Source organism: Anolis carolinensis, chromosome 4, assembly GCF_035594765.1.
Source record: "Anolis carolinensis isolate JA03-04 chromosome 4, rAnoCar3.1.pri, whole genome shotgun sequence".
NCBI lineage: Eukaryota > Metazoa > Chordata > Lepidosauria > Squamata > Dactyloidae > Anolis > Anolis carolinensis.
Window position 1 is genome coordinate 228645204 of NC_085844.1, and position 20875 is coordinate 228666078.

The 20875-nt window shown below is 38.6% G+C and overlaps 1 protein-coding gene across 2 annotated transcripts in view; it reads right to left on the minus strand.

Annotated features, from left to right (window-relative positions):
• Window positions 1–246: 246 nt before the first annotated feature.
• kcnb1 (potassium voltage-gated channel subfamily B member 1) overlaps window positions 247–20875 on the minus strand; it is a 226329-nt gene continuing 205700 nt past the window's right edge. For both annotated transcript variants that reach the window (XM_062978924.1, XM_062978925.1), the window contains exon 3: window positions 247–16853. In XM_062978924.1, the coding sequence (XP_062834994.1) occupies window positions 14823–16853 (2031 nt within the window). In that variant the 3' untranslated portion in view covers window positions 247–14822. The remainder of the gene's footprint in view (window positions 16854–20875) is intronic.

The window sequence follows — 20875 nt, forward strand, 5'->3', positions numbered from 1 at the left end:
ATTTGATGTTTAATAGGCTTTTCTTTAATCCCTCCTTATTATCCAACATATTTGCTTATCCAACATTCTGCCGGCCCGTTTATGTTGGATAAGTGAGACTCCACTGTACTTGCAAACATCAAATTTTGGAACAAGGAGCTATCTTTTTATAAGATATGTCATCATAAAGACAGGACAAGTTACTACAGAAGTAATTAAACCTAAATTGAAATAAATCACAAGCTAAGCGTAAAATGAATCTCATGCTCAGTTTTAACCATACCTTTTTATTTATTTTTGTAATCTCGAGGAAGGGTCCATTGCTTTAAAATCCGTAGACATTTGGACATATTTTACAAGACAGTACAATTTTTGAATGTCACACAATGATCACAGTTTCATACCACTACATGCATATAAAGACACTTGTTAAAAGTTTTTTTACATAAACAATTGGAGAGGTCCATAAACTTCATCAAGTAAGGTTTAAAGTTACCAAAAATAAATATTAAAAAAGTAAGACTCTAAGTGCACTAGTATATGGCTAATGAAATCCTAGTTCCTCCCAGACATGTGGGAATTGTTAATGCTCAAACGGGTAAACGGCATTTGATGCACTGAGACGTGAAAATATGGGCTATGAATGAAAAGAATCTGTGCACAAACTAGCAGACCTGTAGCTGTTGTGCATCATCTGCCTGTTGCACACATTCAGCTTCTGGGTTCGATTCAATGCTTTCTGCAGTTTGTTGTGGTATATCATTTACAATGTAAATATCCAAATCTGGATTTGTTTCCTCCTTTTTTCTGTTTTAATTTGCTTTAATATATTCATGGCACAGTTTCCTGTCTTGGTATATGTTTTAAGCCCACTGATTTTAAACTGTCGTTTCTTTGAACAAACCATAGCTTGATGATGTTCATTGCATCCATGTCCGCATTCTGTACAACAGAGTGAAGACTTACAGAACATCAAAGGCCATTTGACTTGTGTCATTGCTTGCTGTTGCTGATCGAACATGGTTGGAAAACTGAAGAAGTCTACTGAGGTGTACTGTGCTACTGATAGCATAAACAGTATGTCATAAGAGATAGGGACCTCTATCTCCAGGGCTCTGGTATAGATACAAGCGTTCTCACTGATTTTTCCCTTTGAGAGCTGATGAGTAACTATGCACCATCATGTGGTCGACAACTAAATAATAGGGCATGGAATGTAGCTGTTGTGAATGGTTACATAAGCTTGTGTTGCTCTTTAGTCATTCTCTTCTATGATGCATGCATGTGTGCCTGGAGCACAGATATTCAAAAGATAGGAAGGTTCTGCATGCATAGACTGTGGATAGCTCCTGCATCTTGAATCAAAGGAGTTCTAGCCACTTCACATAGTAGAGAAACACACTGATTTATTCTCACCTTGGCATTGTAATCTTTTCTGTGGGACAGTGCTTTAGGAGCATCCAATATGGCACACCCAGGTAAGCTCCACACCAGGGGTAGGGAATGTGTGGCCTTTCTGATGTTGTAGAACTACAACTTCTGTAATTACCACAACCAATCCCCTTAGTCAATTTAGCCTGTATTAAAACTTGATGCAGTCCTGCAACATCAGAAGGACCATGCATTTCTCATCTGTGGTCTACACTGAGGACCTTAATAGATGTGACTCACATGGTTCTTAAATCTTCAGTTGCAAGTGTAGGATCCCTGATTAATCTTGGAACCTTTATTTTTTTTGGGTGGTGGTGGTAGTGGTAGGACATTCCTCACCAGCACTTAAATTTACTTTTGGGAAGAGATTCCCTTGGAAGTAAAGGGAAGTTTTTCCTCAAAAAAGTGGGGTAGCTTGACACAGACCAGCATTACTAGTATTTTGCTTAGATATTTGTTACCTGTTGAAGAATGTATTTTCTAGCAAGCCTGATCCTTTCTGAAAACTAGCATGATTTAGTGGTTGAGCACTGAACGATGACCTTGGAGAGAAGTGTTTGAATCTCTGTTTAGTCATGGAAACCCATGTTGTGACCTCAGGCAAGTTACATTTTCTAAACCTCAGAGGAAGGAAATGGCAAATACTTTCTGAACAAATCTTGCCAAGAAAACCCAATGATGAGATCACTTTAGATTGCCATAAGTCAGAAACCACTTGAGGGCACACGAGAACATGATTCTATCATATTGGTTATTGAGTCTGGGTTGGGGGTACTTGCTCCAAAAGCTATGTAGCTAGAGCTAGTCATTAAGATTCTAGCTACAAACAATATCATGGCTTAAAGGTTCACAGCAACACAGAGAGTGTCTCAGTTGACAAGCCAAAGGAACATAAGTGCAACTCCATCTACATACAAAAATAAATAGGAACAGCTCTGTAACAAGTTCCTTGGCAAGAATGATTTAAGAAAGACTCCTCAGCAGCTGAGGACATCACATTGCAACAGCTATTCCAGAAGAAGAAGCAATCATGGCAAGGAAAAGAAGCAGACAAAGAGCTGAAATACTGTTCAGTGATCCATGATGTGAGGCAGAATTGGAAGTGTGAATAATGCTCAGTTTTTGATTGGGAAGGCCTAAAGAGGTCACGAGAATATCTTCTTACATGTGCATGTCTATCCAGAGCTTGGAAAAGTAATATGGCCATATTGATTGGTGAGCATTCTCGGAGTTATCATCCAAAAATGTAATTTGTGCAACTGTTTAGAAAATCCAGAGTGTATAGTTGAACACTGACTGGCATGTAAAGCATCATGGAAGCCTGACGTGTGGCGTCTAGTTCAGACATGAATAGCATCCTTTAGCAGTGAGGTCATTAAGTGATGAAACTTTCTCTGTAGACTGCATCAAAGGTTGTCTCTTATCGAAAGTCTGTTTCTTGAAGTTCTCAAATACAATTGTTAAAATGGGCTCTTTTTAATAACTGAGGCAATTCCAACTAACTTGGTTATCTATGTTTTTTTAAATGGCCACAGCTCTGTATCAACTAGTTCTATAGTAATGATAGCTACTTAGTCACAATTTTGACACTATAGTCAGCTGTTTGTTTCCACAGTCACTCTTCCATGGCCAGAAAAACTTGATTTTGCCATTTCTTAACTAAGTATATTTAAGTATTTGACACACTATCTAGCCAATATTTTAATTATCTTTTTACTGAACTATAGATGGGGAGGGGGATAAACAATCAATATCTGTGAAAGACAGATGAAATATGACAGTAGATTTAACTGATTAATTATTCAATAAATAACCCCATTAATTTTTGTGGTTTACTCTGTAGATCTGGTATTCTCCCATAGTATCAATTAGCACTTGTTTTGGTCTGCCCACATTTGTGACCTGTGTCTTTTGTTTCCCTTGGTCATATCTTAAGGCTGTCTTGTGCACCATACACGGTAACATTTTACAGATAAAAATCAGGACATATGTTACCAAGCACCCAAACCAACTTTTAAAACAAGAATGGCTAGCCAATGACAATATATTTGTTGTTGAACGGAGAACTGGTCCTAGAGTGGTCACCACTAACAGTGGAGCAGTCATTAAGTGAAGTTTTTAGGTTAGGATGAAGTTCAAAAAATATTCTCATAATATTCTCACAACCTCAAAAAAGTTGAGGTAGTAACTAGTTTGACAATAAATTCAGTTTACAGACAATATGTCCATTTTAGAAGTTGGAAAAATAGTAGTCTGAAACATTTTATCATGTGGCCATATAGTTTATGCTTGGTCGTAATGAAGCAGAATGAGGCAGTCTCCTCAGGCTATAAATGTGGAACAGTATTTGTTGGAAACTTGCACCTCCATTGTCATTTCCTTTCATTGAAGGGACAGAATTTGGTCTTGTATCCTTTAAGTCAATCTTACTCAAAATGTGATGCCAGTTCATGAACTATCAGCTCCCAGTTTGTGGCTGGTTTCCAAAAAACAGTGCCAATAATATGGAATAAACACATTACTAATCCCTGGCACCTTGGGAGGAAAGCTGGTGTGCAACATCAGATAAATTGAAAAGCACTGCCCTAAGCTAGCCTACTCCTCTCAGGCAGGGAAAGATGCTGTCCCATCACCAGGATTAAAATAAGATTAACTCCTCCAAATAAGGATTATGGGCCCCATGCATTTTTCTCCTTCCCTTCCCAAATTTCCAGCATTGTAGAGACATTGAAAGTCCAGAGCCATTATATTTGTTGTGTTCATATTCCCTTGGTAACTTTGCCTGGCCCTTTGCTTTGGCTGCATAAACTGTGTTTCTTAATGATGGAATAAAGTTTTAAGTTACTGCAGTACTAGAATGCAAAAGGATCTTGTAGCACCTTTGAGACTCAGAGAAGTATGTAGCCTATGCTTTCATTGATGAGACCCTTTGCACACTGTTAGGAACTAACACAGCACTGTCTTTGAATATTATTACAATACTAAATTTTTTGGGGACTGGAGGCAAATTTCATGGGGGTGGGCTTCTTATTTGTTCTTATAAGATTTCATTTCCCCCTTGTCCTGAAGCTTTACCTTTGCCTTTACTCAATGCCATAGTTGTAATTTTCACAGCTTCATTATAATACCTGTGTCCATGGGGGATACACTCCAAGACACCACCCCCAAAAAGACACCTGAAAGCATAGATAATAGCAAATTCTATAATTTGACTATACTTGGGCTGGAAGCATAGTATAGAATCACACCGGAGGACCTACAGAAGTCCACAAAGATTTTTACGGGGAGGGAAGATATTTTTTGGCCCATGAGTGAGAACATGGCTGTTGAATCAATGGATAAAGGGGCTGTACTATATAAGCTCTTTCCTTTCCTTCTTTCCTTCCTTCCTTCTTTGGCATGGAGGTGAAATGATGGAGAAAGCTTAACTTGCTCAATTTTCTGTGTTGGGCCGCTGCTAAAGGTTGTCATCCAGACACCAAGAAGCTGCATGAGGAATCATTCTTGAATTTAGCAGGCTGGTCATGCCTCTGAGAATTAAAAGTTGCCTCAATTTTTCAGGTGGCATTTTCAGCAAAGATCTCTCTGGTTAGGAAGAAATTCTTACATTTTGTGACCTCAGGTGGAAGCTTAGCTCAACTATTGGCAGAGGAGCTTGTGCGCACATTGTACTTGAAACAAATGGATTCAAAGTGTCCAAAGTGGTCCATTGGAGGCCACCATTTTTTCTTTTAATATAGATGTCTTTCCCTCTTGCCTTCTCTTGCCTCTATGATTCTAAGTGTCATTTTAGAGGTAATGTAAGGTGATAAAGGAAATAACTTGGATGCTGATGCGGGCCTCCACTAGTGAAGGTGGACTAATTCGTTACACAAAAGAAAGTACAAACAGTGTGCCCTGAAATTTGTTTATGTAAACCCAATTAAGCAAAGAGTACCATGAATTTCTAAGGGCTTGTTAAAAATACATGGCATGGAGCAGATTATAAAAAGGGAAATGAAGAGATGAACATTTTGGCTCATCCTTAAGAGTGCAACACTATGAATGCGTCCAGAGTTTGGAAACATTTGTCTTAAAAATTACTATGTCCCATGCTGGGAGGTGATTCTGGATGTTTTAGCCTTGAATCTGGCATGGATATGTAGATTGCTGTGATATTGTCACACCTCATACACCTTTGCCTAAGTTGTCTCTGTGAGGACTGTGACATAATTTCCCACTGTCTGCTAAATAATGGGCTTCTAAAGGGATGCTAAGCGCTCTTCCCTCTAACCAGTTCCAGCTCCAGCTCCTACTCTCAGTCTCAAAAGGCAGGGCCTCCCAAATATCTGGATTCTTGGCATTCTGTTTTTTTTTTTTGCATATGAAACATGGGTGGATGATACTTTTTTGACAGGCTTTTAACCTTCCCAAAGGATCAAGCCTCTTATGTTATCTGTGCATCCCGAAAGGTTTTAATCGTATTACAATTGATGTACATCTGGAAGAACCTCACAGAGGTCAAAGGATGAAGTTAATGGATTACATGTCTATGTTCCACTTAATTTCAGAGTCTGAGCCATTCTGATTCCTCCTGAATTTTCCGGAGGATGAAAACACATTAACTTTCATTTGCAATTATAAAACATCCGACAAATAAGGAGAATAGAAAAACATAACAACGCTAGACTTTGAGACCATTTGTGAACACAAATCAATTTGGAATATTGCAACATTTCATCAGAACACACTCATACATGCACACATAGGTATGCTCACATGCGTATACACACACACACACACACACACACACACGCATTCTCTCACACACATTGAAGTCAGAAGTTGAGCTATGGAAGTGGTTGACAGTAAAGACTGATATATTATTCCGTAATACAAAAGAATTTTGACTTAATTGCCCTATTATAAATTTGCTAAAAATACAGCTATTTTTTTTACATAATTTTGTTTCTTTTCATCTGAACAGAAAAATAGACTACTCTGGAAATGCATGAAAGTCACGTGACTTTCTCCTACATTGATACTTACAGAGCCAACACAATGGCAAACCGGAGGTACAGCAAACGCCTGTACTTTCAACCAGAACTTTATTAAAGCCATATTCTCCCTGACAGGTTGTTTATAAAGCAACCTACATGACTACTTTTGCTTTGTTTTGGTTACCATCTACGAGCATGCTAACTGATAACACAGGAAGAATTGACTAAGGAAAAGAGGGAAATTGAAAGCTCGTTGCATTTGTCGCATTGAGCATGGATTGCTACAGGCAGGTTTTTATGGGGTGGGTGGGATAAATCCAGGAATCATATAATAGGGGGTTTGATGGACATGTCCATTGTGGACATTGCATGGAGGTTGCCTCCCTACATTCAAGCAGCATGGGTTGTATAGGGCTTCCTCATGTAGGAGCACAGTGAGAGTAATTCTGGCAGTCATATATGCAATCTCAATTAGCCAGCTTCCCCACTGAAGGGCTCTTGGGAAAAGGGCACAGAGAATTGGATCGCTAACTAACAGAGGTTGCTGGGTTGCATTGGTATGAGGCAGAGGAAGGAGTATTCAATAGCAACAGCTTTCCCTCATCACTGCAGGTCTACAATGAAAAAGCTGCCCTTACTCAGTTTCTTTCTGAAATACTGATGGCTGGATTCCACTTACTTTCCTATCCAAATACATTAGCAGCACTGGAAGTCAGCCATGGAAAGAAATGCAGCATTGGAAATAAGCGCACCTTCAGTCTGAAGGAAAGCTGATATACAATGAGCCCAACCTATGATAACCAATACTATGAACAGGTTGGGTGGGTCCATCCTCAGCCACATGCGGTGTAGCAGCGACATCACCGACTGTTATTGTTGCTTTCCTTGCTGACTGCATTAATGGCATGGCGTGGGAGTTTCAGAAGATTGTTCGCATCTACCAAATGTCATGTGGAGTGTATCAGTCGAGAGAATGTGGCTTTAGTGACTTCCACATGAGTCTGAACTACCCCTGTTATATGAATCATATGTTTGTACCATTCATCATTGTCAAGACATAAATATATAACAGGTACAAAGAGTATCGATACATTACATTTTTTTACAGAAGAGAATACTGTTTTGCTCAGAAATGTTGTACCTTATCTGCAAAAGAAAGGAAAGGCTACAGTTTAGGTTAGCCACAGTTGCTAAGGAAACATGTCACATGGAATTAAACGCAAAGTGAGATCCATAGGAAAAATTAAAGAAAAAAATCCTTCAGCTTTTTGCCTCATAGTCTGTTCAGAGAGGAAATACATATTCTGTGGGTCACCATCTTCTTCTTTTGCAATAATTAATTCTTGAGCCTTTCATAAAAAGAATATATTCACAGGACACCATATAATACTCTTCATTTTCTTGAAGTGTGCTTCGGTGACTTTTTTTTTAAGAAAAGGCACTGAGAAATCTACCACAATCACAAATACAGTTACTTTTCCTTACTAAAAAAAGAAGAAAGAAAAAAGCTTGAAGCTGAGAGAAACTATGCCTCCCAGCTAAGTGCAAAAGTCTGTATTCTTTCTTTCAGCCCATTCATTAACATCGTGACATTGATTTTGCCAAATGCAAGCCAAACCCTAGACATACCATGAGAGGTACGAGATTCTATCACTGTAGAAATTGCAGCCTGTTTGCTAGCTTGCTTGATGGTAAGGTGCAGAACCAATGGTACTAATGATTAAAATGTTAACAGATTATTCTGAACTTTCCCTCCCACCCACTTAAATTTTCTGGATTTAAAAAAAAAACCCAATAATACAATTGAGGAAATGTTAAGTGTGTCTCACCTGGTAAGATCCTCCTCACAGTTAATAGTCCATCTATAAGATGAAGTCATTCATTTTATCTTGCTTTTGTTTGCAGGATTTCCCTCTTTCCTTCACTCATCCTTGCAGTTTGAAGAGATGAAAAAGGACTTCACCAGGCATATCTGTTGCTGGACTGTGTCACTTCCAGAACTTTCATGAGAATGTCTTATTTATAACTTTTCACATCACAGAGTTCCCAGAAATGCTAACCACTTGTGTCTATCTACCAATCTTTTTAATTTCCAGTAGTGCAACCAAGGTTTTGTGAGTTGAGGGCACTGTGAGAAATTAAAACTTCAGCCCAATCTGGATAGCCATCTTAATGTCCCACAATACCCCAAAGCAACGTGATTTCAGAGGCAACGTGGAAAATAAAAATGGAGTCTAGGTGCAACCACCAAGTACTGTGGGTCACCCAGTAATGCTGCTGGAGCCCCCGGTGGAGTAGTGGGTTAAAGCCTTGTGACTTGAAGGTTGGGCTGCTGATCTGCAAGCTTCCAGGTTCGAATCCCACCCGGGGACAGCGTGGATGAGCTCCCTCTATCAGCTCCAGCTCCATCTGGGGACATGAGAGAAGCGTCCCACAAGGATGGTAAAAAACATCAAAACATCTGGGCGTCCCCTGGGCAACGTCCTTGCAGACAGCCAATTCTATCACTCTAGAAGCGACTTGCAGTTTCTCAAGTCGCTCCTGACACGAAAAAAGTACTGCTACTAGGTAAGCCCAGGTGGGCCTTTGATAGAAGTAGAGGTCCTATTACTGAGGATCTATTAAAAACAATTTCAATTTCAAACAATACTGGAGTTTTTCATAGCTTCTAAGCAGGTTTATTATTCCTACTAAACTTACATGTCAAGGAAAGAGCTATGTCAGAACTATATTCACTAGATTTTAGCCATTGTTTCTTTCATTGGGCTTTTGTTCTCCTCCATTTGGGTTAAGTTGGGAGATACTCTTTATTTTTTTACATATTCTGCTTTTCCATCACTAAGCATTAGGTATTGTACATAGCTCTGTTTATGACCACCACTTTACCCACAAAACAAATTGTTAGGAAGGTCAGGATGGAAAATCGGATTAGTTCAAGTTCACCCAGTGAACTTCATGACTCAGTGGGACTTGTACTTGCACCTCCCAAAACCTAGTCCAGCAGTCTAATAATCGCATCATGCTGACTCTCATAGTGGGTGTCTGGCCCAAGATCTCCAATTTAGTTTTATGGCTAAGAGGGAATTTGAGCCCGAGATCTCCCCAGAGATTGTTTAAATCCTCCGTTCCCTCATGAATAGTCTGAAACAGTCCAGTCCAGCAAGAAATACACCATGTGAGGAATCTAACGTGTTTGAGGTCTGAGTTTGTTTGGGTACTTCAGTTTACATTCTCCGCACAATGTTCAGCCAACTTAAGTAACCCCAGCAATGTGGATGGTTTTGCATCTAACAAGCAAGCAAATTATAGAGAGGCATCATTTTTTTAATTTTGTGATGAATGCAGCCAACCTCATATAATTCTTCGTCTTTACTTTCATTGCACAAGTTTTTCGGTTCAGCATAGATTTCCCAGTGATGACAGAGTTATGCTTAATTTGTATGTACAATTTAACTCTCAGGTACCACATCATTTAAATTCATCCTAGGAGACACAAACCACTGGGAAGTTCATCAGTGTCACTTGCACTGAAATGAATGGAAGTTACAAGTGTGTTACCGTGATTTTGTGCAGTTCTCATTCATATCAGTGGTCTTCTCTGGGACAATCCAGACTTCATTTTTAATTAGGTACCAAAAGTGAGCTAGAATGACATGTTCACAAACAGGATGAAAGAAATACTTTGGAGCATACTGTATGCTCAGCATTAATTTTTCCCTTTCTATAAGAAATCTATAGGACTTTGGCGATTCACATTCAAAAGGTAGATCTTTCGTGACACTTTTGAACCCAGCTGTCAAACGTAACCTCAAATAAGGCTACTTGAAAAGGTTTGATTAGGTGTGTTTGAGACTTGTGTCACATTAGCCTGCACAAAGGGGGAAAAATGACAGGGTGGGGGGACTTTGGTTACAAGGAGAGTTGCACCAGTTGATTTTCCAGGTTTTTTAAAAAATGTCACAATGCATTTGACTGTCAGTTGTGAACCAAATGTATCATTTGAGGTGCTAAATAATTTCTCTGTATGGCTATATTAAGAACATTTCCTTTCCTGATATGAAAAACACAGTTCCTCTGAAAAAAATTACACAAAAGAATCAGCTTTAAAATATGCAACATCAAAGTCACTATTATTGACTATTTTTAATTTTATCAAAAAGTAGTTTTTCCCTGAATTCTTTTTAAAAAACATTTGTGCTGACAATGGACATGACAGACCTGTAACACAAACAATTTAGGGGTTTGACCTGCAGATGACCAAATTTCACTTGCTTTTCCTTCCTTATTCACAGAAATAGTACTTTTCTGGACTCCATTTGCCTCTTTGTCAATCCTAAAGCTGAGATAATTTAAATCACTTAAATTACATGACAATGTTGCTGGTGCAAATGGTTTACAGTCCTCATACAGCAGTGGTTCTCAACCTGTGGGTCCCCAGGTGTTTTGTCCTACAACTCCCAAAAATCCCAACCAGTTTACCAGCTGTTAGGATTTCTGGGAGTTCTCTTTTTACGATTGATTAATTAAAATAATATCTGAATGAAAGAAAGTACTGTTCCCAGAGGGAGGGGGGAGAGGGGAGGGGTGAAAAACCATTATACACAGGTGGAAGATAAAGGTGGAATTAGCAAGGATAATGTTACTAAGAATATATCATTTAATATGTATATTGAAATGGTGATGGATTTTGATATTATTCTACCTGGGTTTACAATAAAATCACATTTTAAAAAAAGGATTTCTGGGAGTTGAAGGGCAAAACATCTGGGGACCCATAGATTGAGAACCACTTTCATACAGGAACATCTAGAGCACAGTCCTGGGCACATTTGTCCTCAATTAAATCCTCTATGTTCAATGGAACCTCATAGTAAGTATGTTTAAAAGGGGAATCCAGTTCTTAAACCAATGTAGCCCTATTGATCAACAGATCCCTTTCATTCAATGGATCTACTCACTGGGACTTCTGGATTTCAGACCAAAATCTGTGCAATACAGGAACATAGGAAGTCTGCCAAAATGAGTCAGATCAGTGATCTATTTGAACCACTATTCTTGACACTAACTGGCAGTAGTTCTCAAGATTTCATGGTTTTCCCTTTCTATAGAGGTTCCAGGAACTGAAGTCATCTAAACTATTTGCATGTGAAGCATGTGAAGCATGTATTTTACTGCTGAGCTTAAAGTTAATTTCCTAATAATTATTTGATGGTTACAAGGTAACTCCAGCTCCTCAAAGTACAGTTCTATTAATTACTGTGAAACTTTCCCTGGACATAATTTTAAAATAATGAATGCATTTCAAAAATTGGGTGTTCTGAAATTCAATATTTTGTCAATACCTCTTTAAACACAAGTTTATTTTTGTTACATTGTGTAACTCCTAGCATGATATTGAACTAAACTGGACTAAACTGCTGACAATTTGGTCTTATTCACATCTGGAAATGATGGACTCTATGTTCATACTGCTGTGAATGGATACGGTAATGATGGTGCCAGGTTCTGAAGAGACATCCCAATAGTACCAAATCAAATGAGCAAATGTGCAAAATCTCTGTATCTCAGTTTAATTTTGTGGAAAGGACTAGCTTAATAAAGTGATCATCACAACCCATAACAATTTCTATGACCAATGTTGCTTATTGCTCTTTGTCCATTCATGCTGCATGCATTAGAGATGGAAGTACAGCACAGTAAAGTACAGTGTGAACTGACAAGAATGACAACTGGAAACAACCAAACGGGTATTTTGACACCAGAAAGGTAACCAGTGGACAAAATGGTGATCTCCAGAAGATGGTAAGTTACTTTTAGCAATGCAGTAGGTTTTGTAGTCCTATTTCAGAATTCTATGCCAAGGCATGTTGTACACTTCATTTAATGACCTCCATATTTAAAAGAGCTGACTTCACATATCAGACAAAAAGTCAAACATCCCTGTTGTCAATTTCTTAATCTAACCCAACTGTTAGTTGCCCCAACTAGAATAGGCTCATTGAATGGGCACATTGTTTGAGTGAGTCAACCCTAGTTGGGGCACATAATAGGATTTAGGTCCTAAAACAGAATCTGAAAATCTTGTAAACACCAACTAGCCAAGATACTACATTGCCCAGCAAAGTATAGGAGTTCCACAGGTGGACCTCCACTATGGGTCCCTATTCCTCAGCCCCCTGAATGGCCATTTCATAGTTAGTGGAGAGTATGGGCGATGGGAGAAGCATCTTGCTGTGGGACATAGTTAGAGACAGATTGATAACATCTTTCATGAAGTTCTCTGTGAATGAGGTCAGTGGTTTGTGTCTTTACTAAAGTCATCACTGGAGTGGATACTTCACTCATTCCTTGAGCCTCCATTAGCCATGGAATGACCATTCAGGGGTGCCAGCACAAGGAAACTCTGAGTTGGGAGAATTGATTATTGCACATTGTGGAAATGAATCCCAACCTCTGTAATGACAAAAAAAGGCCCACATTAAGCTGATCTTAGTTTGTATGTACACTAACAGGATACATGCTGCTAGTGATACATGTATTTTAAAAAAACGATTTACTGAGTTACCTTTATAGGTTTCAGCCAAAAGACATGGATCAAAACCTTTACTGCAGGCCAGAACAAGAAACAAACTACTTTATCTTTAGCTAGGTTATTCTGAGCGTCAGTTCATGTCTATTTCATATGATTTCCTCCTTTTTGGATGGCAGTGACTTTAGGCATCTGCTTATACAGTCTAACTCTCACAATAGACAGTGAGTTCACATAAGAATGCAATATACTCTAAACAGAAGTCAAACTGTCAATGACATATATGAATATATATATATAACAGTAACAATGGGCACATTATCAAGTGTTAGCATCACAGTTATAACGCAGTTTGCTACCAGGCAGGTAACAAATCACAGATGTGATGAGGCACAAATCAAGATAGTGCTTGTTTTAAAGTGCTAAATTTTGTTAAATATACATTCTGTCTGCTTCTCTGCTCTACCTTTGTCCAAAGCAATTATAAAATCAACATAAAGTGCTTTTAATAACAATACAATTTAATGAAACTAGATCTGATATAACAGTATAAGTTATAAGTCTAAGCTGGTGTTGCTGTTTATGGTTTTGTTTAAAGTGGTCAGGATAAAGAGAAATGGTTGAAGCTTTCTAAGGTCTTAGCTTTGATTCTCTTCCCATTTATGCCACTTTGACAGTTACAATATTCCAATACGGTTTGTTCTGCTGTATACCATTTCAAATGAGAGGAGGACCAGGCCTCAGGTTCATTGCTTAGGAACATTTTTTCTGTCTTTCCTTCTTTTTGCATATTTTTATATTTAAAACTTGCATATCTTTTTATTCAACACTATTTGAACGCAATATGTGCTAGAAAGATTCCTCTAGCTTGGTGAACAGGTTGGCTGTAAACTCGGAAAGAGTGTGCAAATAATTCAGGGCACAGATGCTGAATGCCTTTTTGTACTGTTTATTTTAGCCTCTTTACCAGTAGAGCTGTTCACAAAGCCAGCATGACTTTCCAATTATTGCACTTTCCATTTGTTGTTTTTTGGGTAGTAAGAATACCCTCTTCCAACACACATTGTGCATCCATTCCCCAGAATACCTCATGGATAAAAAAAATCAGAATGCTTCATTCACACACCATACTGTCTTTAAGTCTGAAAACTGTCTTTCTAATTTCAACTGTGTCCTTTCTAGCAGAATAGAACACAAACATTTTAGACTGAATTTTGAAGGGATGTTTTAGATTTAGGATACAAATGGTGCAACTCACCCTGTTGACATTTTAAAAATAAAACTTGAGCTCTCAATGAATCTCAAAGTATTAAGCACACAGAGAGAATTTAAAAAGTTTATTTCTCAATTCACTGATTTTGCAATGTAGCCATAAGCTTACCCAAGCCCACCCTATTACCTTCAGACCTGGTATCCATCAAAGAAAAAGGCATAGATGGGGTGTTGGGAACAGTTGCCCCTAAGCAAAAAGCGTTGCATTTCTGATTGTTGTATTCAATCTACCAATTTGTTCCAGTATTTGACTGTGACTGCCTTGGCCTTTAAGACGGTAATGCAAATCAGTTTTATGGCAATGCCATAAAAGAGGTCTGTCAAAAAAGGAGAGTGAATGGAATATTTGGTCACACGGATTTCAATAAAGGAAACTGAAAGGAGATCAAATTATGATCAAGATGCACGATTTTCGTTATACTTGATGACTGTAACTGTTCAGGGCAACCATCCGCGATGAATCCAGAGGAATTCTGTTCCCCAAACCTATTTTGAGGGAATCCTCTTGTCTGTTACAAAAGAGGTGGCTTGTTTCAAGTCAAAAGTTCATGCCATGCAGAAGCTCTTCTTTGTGTGTTGAGTGTAAAGGCATTCCTTTTCAACTGTCACCAAAAAAAGTCCCGGGGCACGCATCAAATTTTTTGATCACGTGTGTTACCATGTCCTCCTCCACCTGGTAATATGTGAACCTCAGGTGAAATATGATTCTCTAATTTGACAGTTTCATGGCTACCATGGGTTCTTCCAGTGATACTTTCCATGGAATAAAGGCAATTTTGCCCTACACGCTTGGGAGACGGGGGCAAAGCAGCAGTCTCTAAGTGGTTCTTCTCTGTTCTATAAACACTATCTCTTGGCCTGAAATAGCCACCATGTGAAATGCCGTATTTGGGGCTTGTGTTCCCTGGCCTGGCTTTTGGAGGGCTTGAGTCATACAGCAATTGACCTTCGTCATCAGTGTCAGCATCAATATATTTGTGTATTCCAGCATCATGGAAGTTAAAAACTACAGCTGCCTGCTTCTCAGGTGACTTTGTGGGAGTTCTAGCACTTGCAGTAGTGTAGACAGAGGTTTCTGGGCTCATTAAAGATCTATCAGAGTGCCCTGAACTGTCTGTCGCAGCACCTGTAGATGACCTATTCTTGAGTGAATCTGGATATATTCTCAGAACACTTGAAGCTGCTGATCTTAGGGCATCCTCTTCCATAAAGTTAACTTTCAAAGATCGTAGTTTGAGAGGATTGGTAACTTTTATGGAACTTCTGGGGCTTTCTATGAAAAAGGTAGAACAGTGGCCACTTTCTAGATTGGGTTTTATCTCCATGAATTTTGTCCCACTTCCCTCTGGCCTATATGGGTCCTGAAGTGGATTTTTCCCACCTTTAGTTGGCAGTGTTGTTAATGGGCTATGAGAGTATCTCCCAGAGTCAGGAAAGTCTGTAGCGCAGCTTATGTAGCTGTCAATGCTTGACATGCTCCTCATGTCAATTATCCCATCTGCACGTGTGGTCAGCAAAGGGACCATAGGGCCAGGCATGGCTTCCATCTCTAATTCTTCTTTTTGCTTGTTGGGTTGACTTGACTCCTTCATGTTGAGGTTGGGCTGTGACTGAGCTTTTGCCATTTTGTTGTACATGTCTTCTAATTGTTGAACATTCAGATGCTGAGGGCTGGAAGAAGACCTTGCCTTTTCTGGTGATCCTGGCTCCTTCGTCTCTAAGGATTTGTTAGAGCTAGTTTCAGAGAGTGATCTCTTGGCCCATTTCCACTTGCTTGGGGATAAATTATTGTCTTGAACTTTATCTTTTTTCCCTGCATTTTCTCCCTTTTTCTCAACAACTATGTCCATCAGTTCTATACTACGGGCAAAAGCATCTTTCATATTCATGGATACGATGCTTCCATTTCTTTTTGCTCTTTCAAGAGCTTCTCTTCGCTTGATGGCTTTTTCCTGCCTCTTCTGTTCTTTGTAGAACTCAGAAAAGTTATTTACAATGATTGGAATAGGGAGGGCAATAACCAAGACCCCTGCAATACAGCACAACCCACCAACAATCTTACCTAAGAGTGTTTTAGGGTAGATGTCTCCATAACCAACAGTTGTCATAGTTATTGTCGCCCACCAGAAGGATGCTGGGATGCTCTTGAATTTTGTATCCTCCTCATCTTTTTCTGCAAAAAAGACTAAGCTTGAAAAGATCATAATGCCCATGGCCAAAAACAAAATAAGTAATCCAAGCTCATTGTAGCTTCTCCTCAATGTAAATCCCAGGGATTGCAAACCAGTGGAGTGTCTGGCTAGCTTTAGAATTCGGAGTATCCTCATGATACGAAATATCTGAACCACCCTCCGCACATTCTGGAACTGAAGTACACTTTTGTTTGACTCTGTGAGGAAGATGGTGACATAGTAGGGCAAGATGGCCAGTAAGTCAATAGCATTCAATGGACCTTTGAAAAACTTCCACTTCTTCGGAGAGGAAAGAAACCGCAAGAGGTATTCCATTGTAAACCATGCGATGCACACTGCCTCCACATGGGCGAGTTGGGGATTATCTGTGGGGTGGTCAAATTCATCTGTGCCTTGGAGTTCAGGAAGTGTGTTCAGTGACAAGGCAATAGTAGAGAGGACGATGAACATGATGGAAATAATAGCCAAAATCTGCAAAGAAAACAAAACATGGTTAGTGTCACTGAAAAGGCTGAGCATCAATGAATTGATGGCATTTTTTCTCAACAAGATGGGTTTACACTCCCAATTAAAACATCTCTCTTACCGCACTCCCAATTAAACCATCTCCCTTACCTCTCCCTCTCTCACTCTCATATATACATATGAAATTACTTGAGAGGAAGCTTTACTGCTGCAGTAATTTGTCCTAAGCAACACCACTGAAAGCTACTACAGCTGTAAATGCAAATAAATATTTTTAATGTAATTGCCAAAACCTTTAACTATAGGTATCAAAAACGTGAGAACTTTTGGGAATAGTCAAGCTGAAATGCATTAAGACAGAGGTGGGAAAATGTTGTTAACCAATTTGCACAACTGAACATCTACTAGTGTACCCATGTGCCTTTCTAACCTGCTTTATCTATCTCATGCTGCACACTGTGGCTTTTGACAGCTCCCATAATATATCAGTTGAGGCCTATGCACTTGTGAAATGACTACCACCTTTTCTGCCAAATGTAACTACGATAGTGGTCATGATGCATAACATTCCAGTCATAGCTACTTACTTGAACAAAAATCTAATTAGAATAAGATGCTCATACACTATAAATGGCCAATTCCATTCTCAGTCAGACCCTAATGTACTAGGATTACGATGCTAAACATTCTGTATTTGCCAGGAGTTCACATGAGGTATACACATTACATTGCATTAAATATTATTATACATTATAGAATAGCAACCTGTACTCTGGTAACATACTACGCAAAGAGATTTTACAGGAAAAGTGTCCCATAACATGGGGGCAATGACCAAGAAGAATGCTTTTCTTGCTCTACCTCACTCCGCTTTCCATTAGATCCCCACTTGATCACTTGATTGTATGGACATGCTGATATGAGAGAAATCCTAAATATACCCAAAACACTTAAGATTTTAAAGGCAATCACCATCAGAGCTAAGATCAAGGTCTATTAATTTCAGTGTCTTCTGACTCCTGTTTGTTAGCTTATCTTCCTGCCAAAAAGTTGGCCCAAATTCTTTGTCTAGCCCTGTCTAGAACAGGTTAATTGAACAATTGGTTTTTATTGTTGTGTTTGATTCAGTTTGTCATCTCAAATTGGGGCTAATCAATAAGATCACTGTAGAACTGGCATTGTAAGTTAGGGAGACATCAGCACTCTTTGGCAGAGAAAGCTAAAGAGTTTGTAAAACTACAACTCTTATGATTCCATAATACTAAACCATGGCAGTTAAAGTGGTGTCAGTCTGCATTAATTCTTGTATAAATGCACCCAGTGTTTGTGTTTTCACATTACTCTCCCAGTCACTTCCCATTGTGTTTTCCATCGTCACGATTCACCTGCTCCAGTGCAACACAAATCCTAAGCTGTAATTCAGCATCAGATACTTCTCTGGGCCATTGCCAAGAAGTATTGGCTCTAAACAATATTGCTCTCTTGGAAGATACACAGGCAGGATTCCAGGAACTCAGAGTAACAGATGTTTCCAGGAGAGCTTTCCCTTCATCGAATAGTTTCCATCAAGACAGGTAAAGATGTTCCTGATTGATTTTTGTGTGTGTTTCCTAGCAATCTGTTCAAGCTAAGTATCCTACGGTTATCAGGATAAAATCTGAAAAGGAATCAGACATCCTGAACATATACTTACAACTATAGTAATTTGATTTTGTATGTTTTACTATGGTTGATCATGAATCTTATCACATTTAATCATTACTACCGCTGAATATTGACCTATTATGTGTTTACAATTGAATTAGTGTTACAATAATTGTCATTACAGGTACAGTAGAGTCTCGCTTATCCAACCTGCACTTATCCAATGTTCTGTATTATCCAACGCAGTCTGCCTTTTAGTATTTAAAGTTTTTGTAGTTAGTGTTTTCAATACATTGCGATGTTTTGGTGCTAAATTCATAAATATAGTAATTGCTACATAACGTTACCATGTATTGAACTGCTTTTTCTGTCAATTTGTTGTAAAACATGATGTTTTGGTGCTTAATTTGTAAAATCATAACTTAATTTGATGTTTAATAGGCTTTTCCTTAATCCCTCTTTATTATCCAACATTTTCGCTTATCCAACATTCTGTTGGATAAGTGAGACTTTACTGTACAGGTAAAGTGGCTACAACTATGTCTATTTCTTGTATTTCTTTATGTGCAAAATAAGTTGTAACCACACTCAAAAATCCAGAAGTTCTATTAGTGTGCAGTCCAAGATGATGATGATGATGATTTATAAACTGCTTTTTCCCTTAAAAGAAAACAAAAGGTTCTTAGAATAATATAACTGGTGAATTCATCTTATTCTTATTATTAAGCCTTGTAATTCATTGTTATAACTACAAAATGCTATTTGGAATCTTTGCCACCCATAACAAAACATCTACTATCTCCGCTGGAGAAAAAAAGATGTGCATAATTCCATGCAAGCCCTTAGGACTATTCCACACACAGCATTAACAATGACTTGAACTTCCCTTGAACTGCTGGTATAATCATTGTAGAAACTGTAAATATAGGACAGAAGGCAGAAGAGTCATTTCAAAAACAAACACATATTCTGCCTAATGCTCTGTATGTATATTTGTATTACAAAATGAGAAAAGATGTCACAAGCACTTTCAAGGCAGATCTTAAATCATGTCCATCATGTCTGCTAATATGAGATTTTTTTAAAGAAACAAACTGGCCTAGTTAGACCTGTGCAGCTAAAGTTAATTGTTTGTGGTGCAATGATGACCCAAAAAGGAGAGAAAAAGTGTCTGATTCTCTCTCAGTCTACAAAACCGTAACTGACAGGTTACTTCCAGCCCTTGCACACTACACCCTTATAGCACATGGATTCTACTTTAAGTGCCATGACAACATTCTGTGGAAGGATGGGGCTTGTACTTTATGGCATTGCAATCAGGTCAAACTGGTGTTTCTTTTTTTGCTTCTGGTTTCACTTCTGAAGAGCATCTCCATTTTTTGGGGGCTGTAGTGCCTCCCCAAATGACAAAACCTAGAATACCTTGGATTTGGAATGATAGGGCATTCTTCTATTAGAGTGAACAATGACTGTGTTCACACTATCTTGATACTGAGGATCCATGCAAAATCCCAGAAAAATGGAGGTGAAACCAAAGGCAAAAAAGGAACACTCCAATACCAGTTTGGGCTCAGTACTCTATGCATGAATTCACTGCCCTAATGTTTGACTTCTCTCCCGCCATCCATTCAAGGTCATGCACCATGCCGCAGTGGTGAAGACAATTCATCTCAAGGTGCTCTGTGCTTTTATCATCTTAACACCAAAATATGACACTTCTAAAAGCTTGTTACACCCGGGTGCTTTGCTCACTTAAGGTGTTTCATTTGTCTTCCTTTCCTACCATCTTATTTTTCTTGCTTTTGTCAACTACAAAATGTTGCATTTGGCGGGTTTTTGTTACTTTAGTTCAATCAGCAATATGTCAAAAGTCTATGAAATCCGCTAAGAGTAATTAAGCCAAAACTATTAGTTTGATTGCTGAAGAAGCATTCCTTACCTGAATATGCATGGAAATGATTGATACTTTCCCCACAAAAAATGGGGTAAAGGAGGAAACCTAACTAATATTATTGCCACATACAATGCTGTGCACTTTTTCATGCTTCAAAAAGGGAGGAAAACAGCAGCATTATCAGACACTTCAGCTCAGAAGTTATAATTATGTTTACTGAAATGAGAAATACACTGGCTGATGAGATGCTGGCCTGTTGGATTGTGAGAAATCAGTAACAGCATGACAGCGTTATAATCATAATTCAAAAGCACACAGCAGAAAAATAACAGCTTACATTTAAAAATGTTGCTCAGCAGTTGTTTTTTCTTGACAAACTTCAACTAAAGCATTATATTTGGTTATAAACACCATGATGCCTGTTTCCTAAGACCTAAGCATGGACAACCCCTTATTCAGTGGAATGGTACATAGGAACTGTATGTATAAG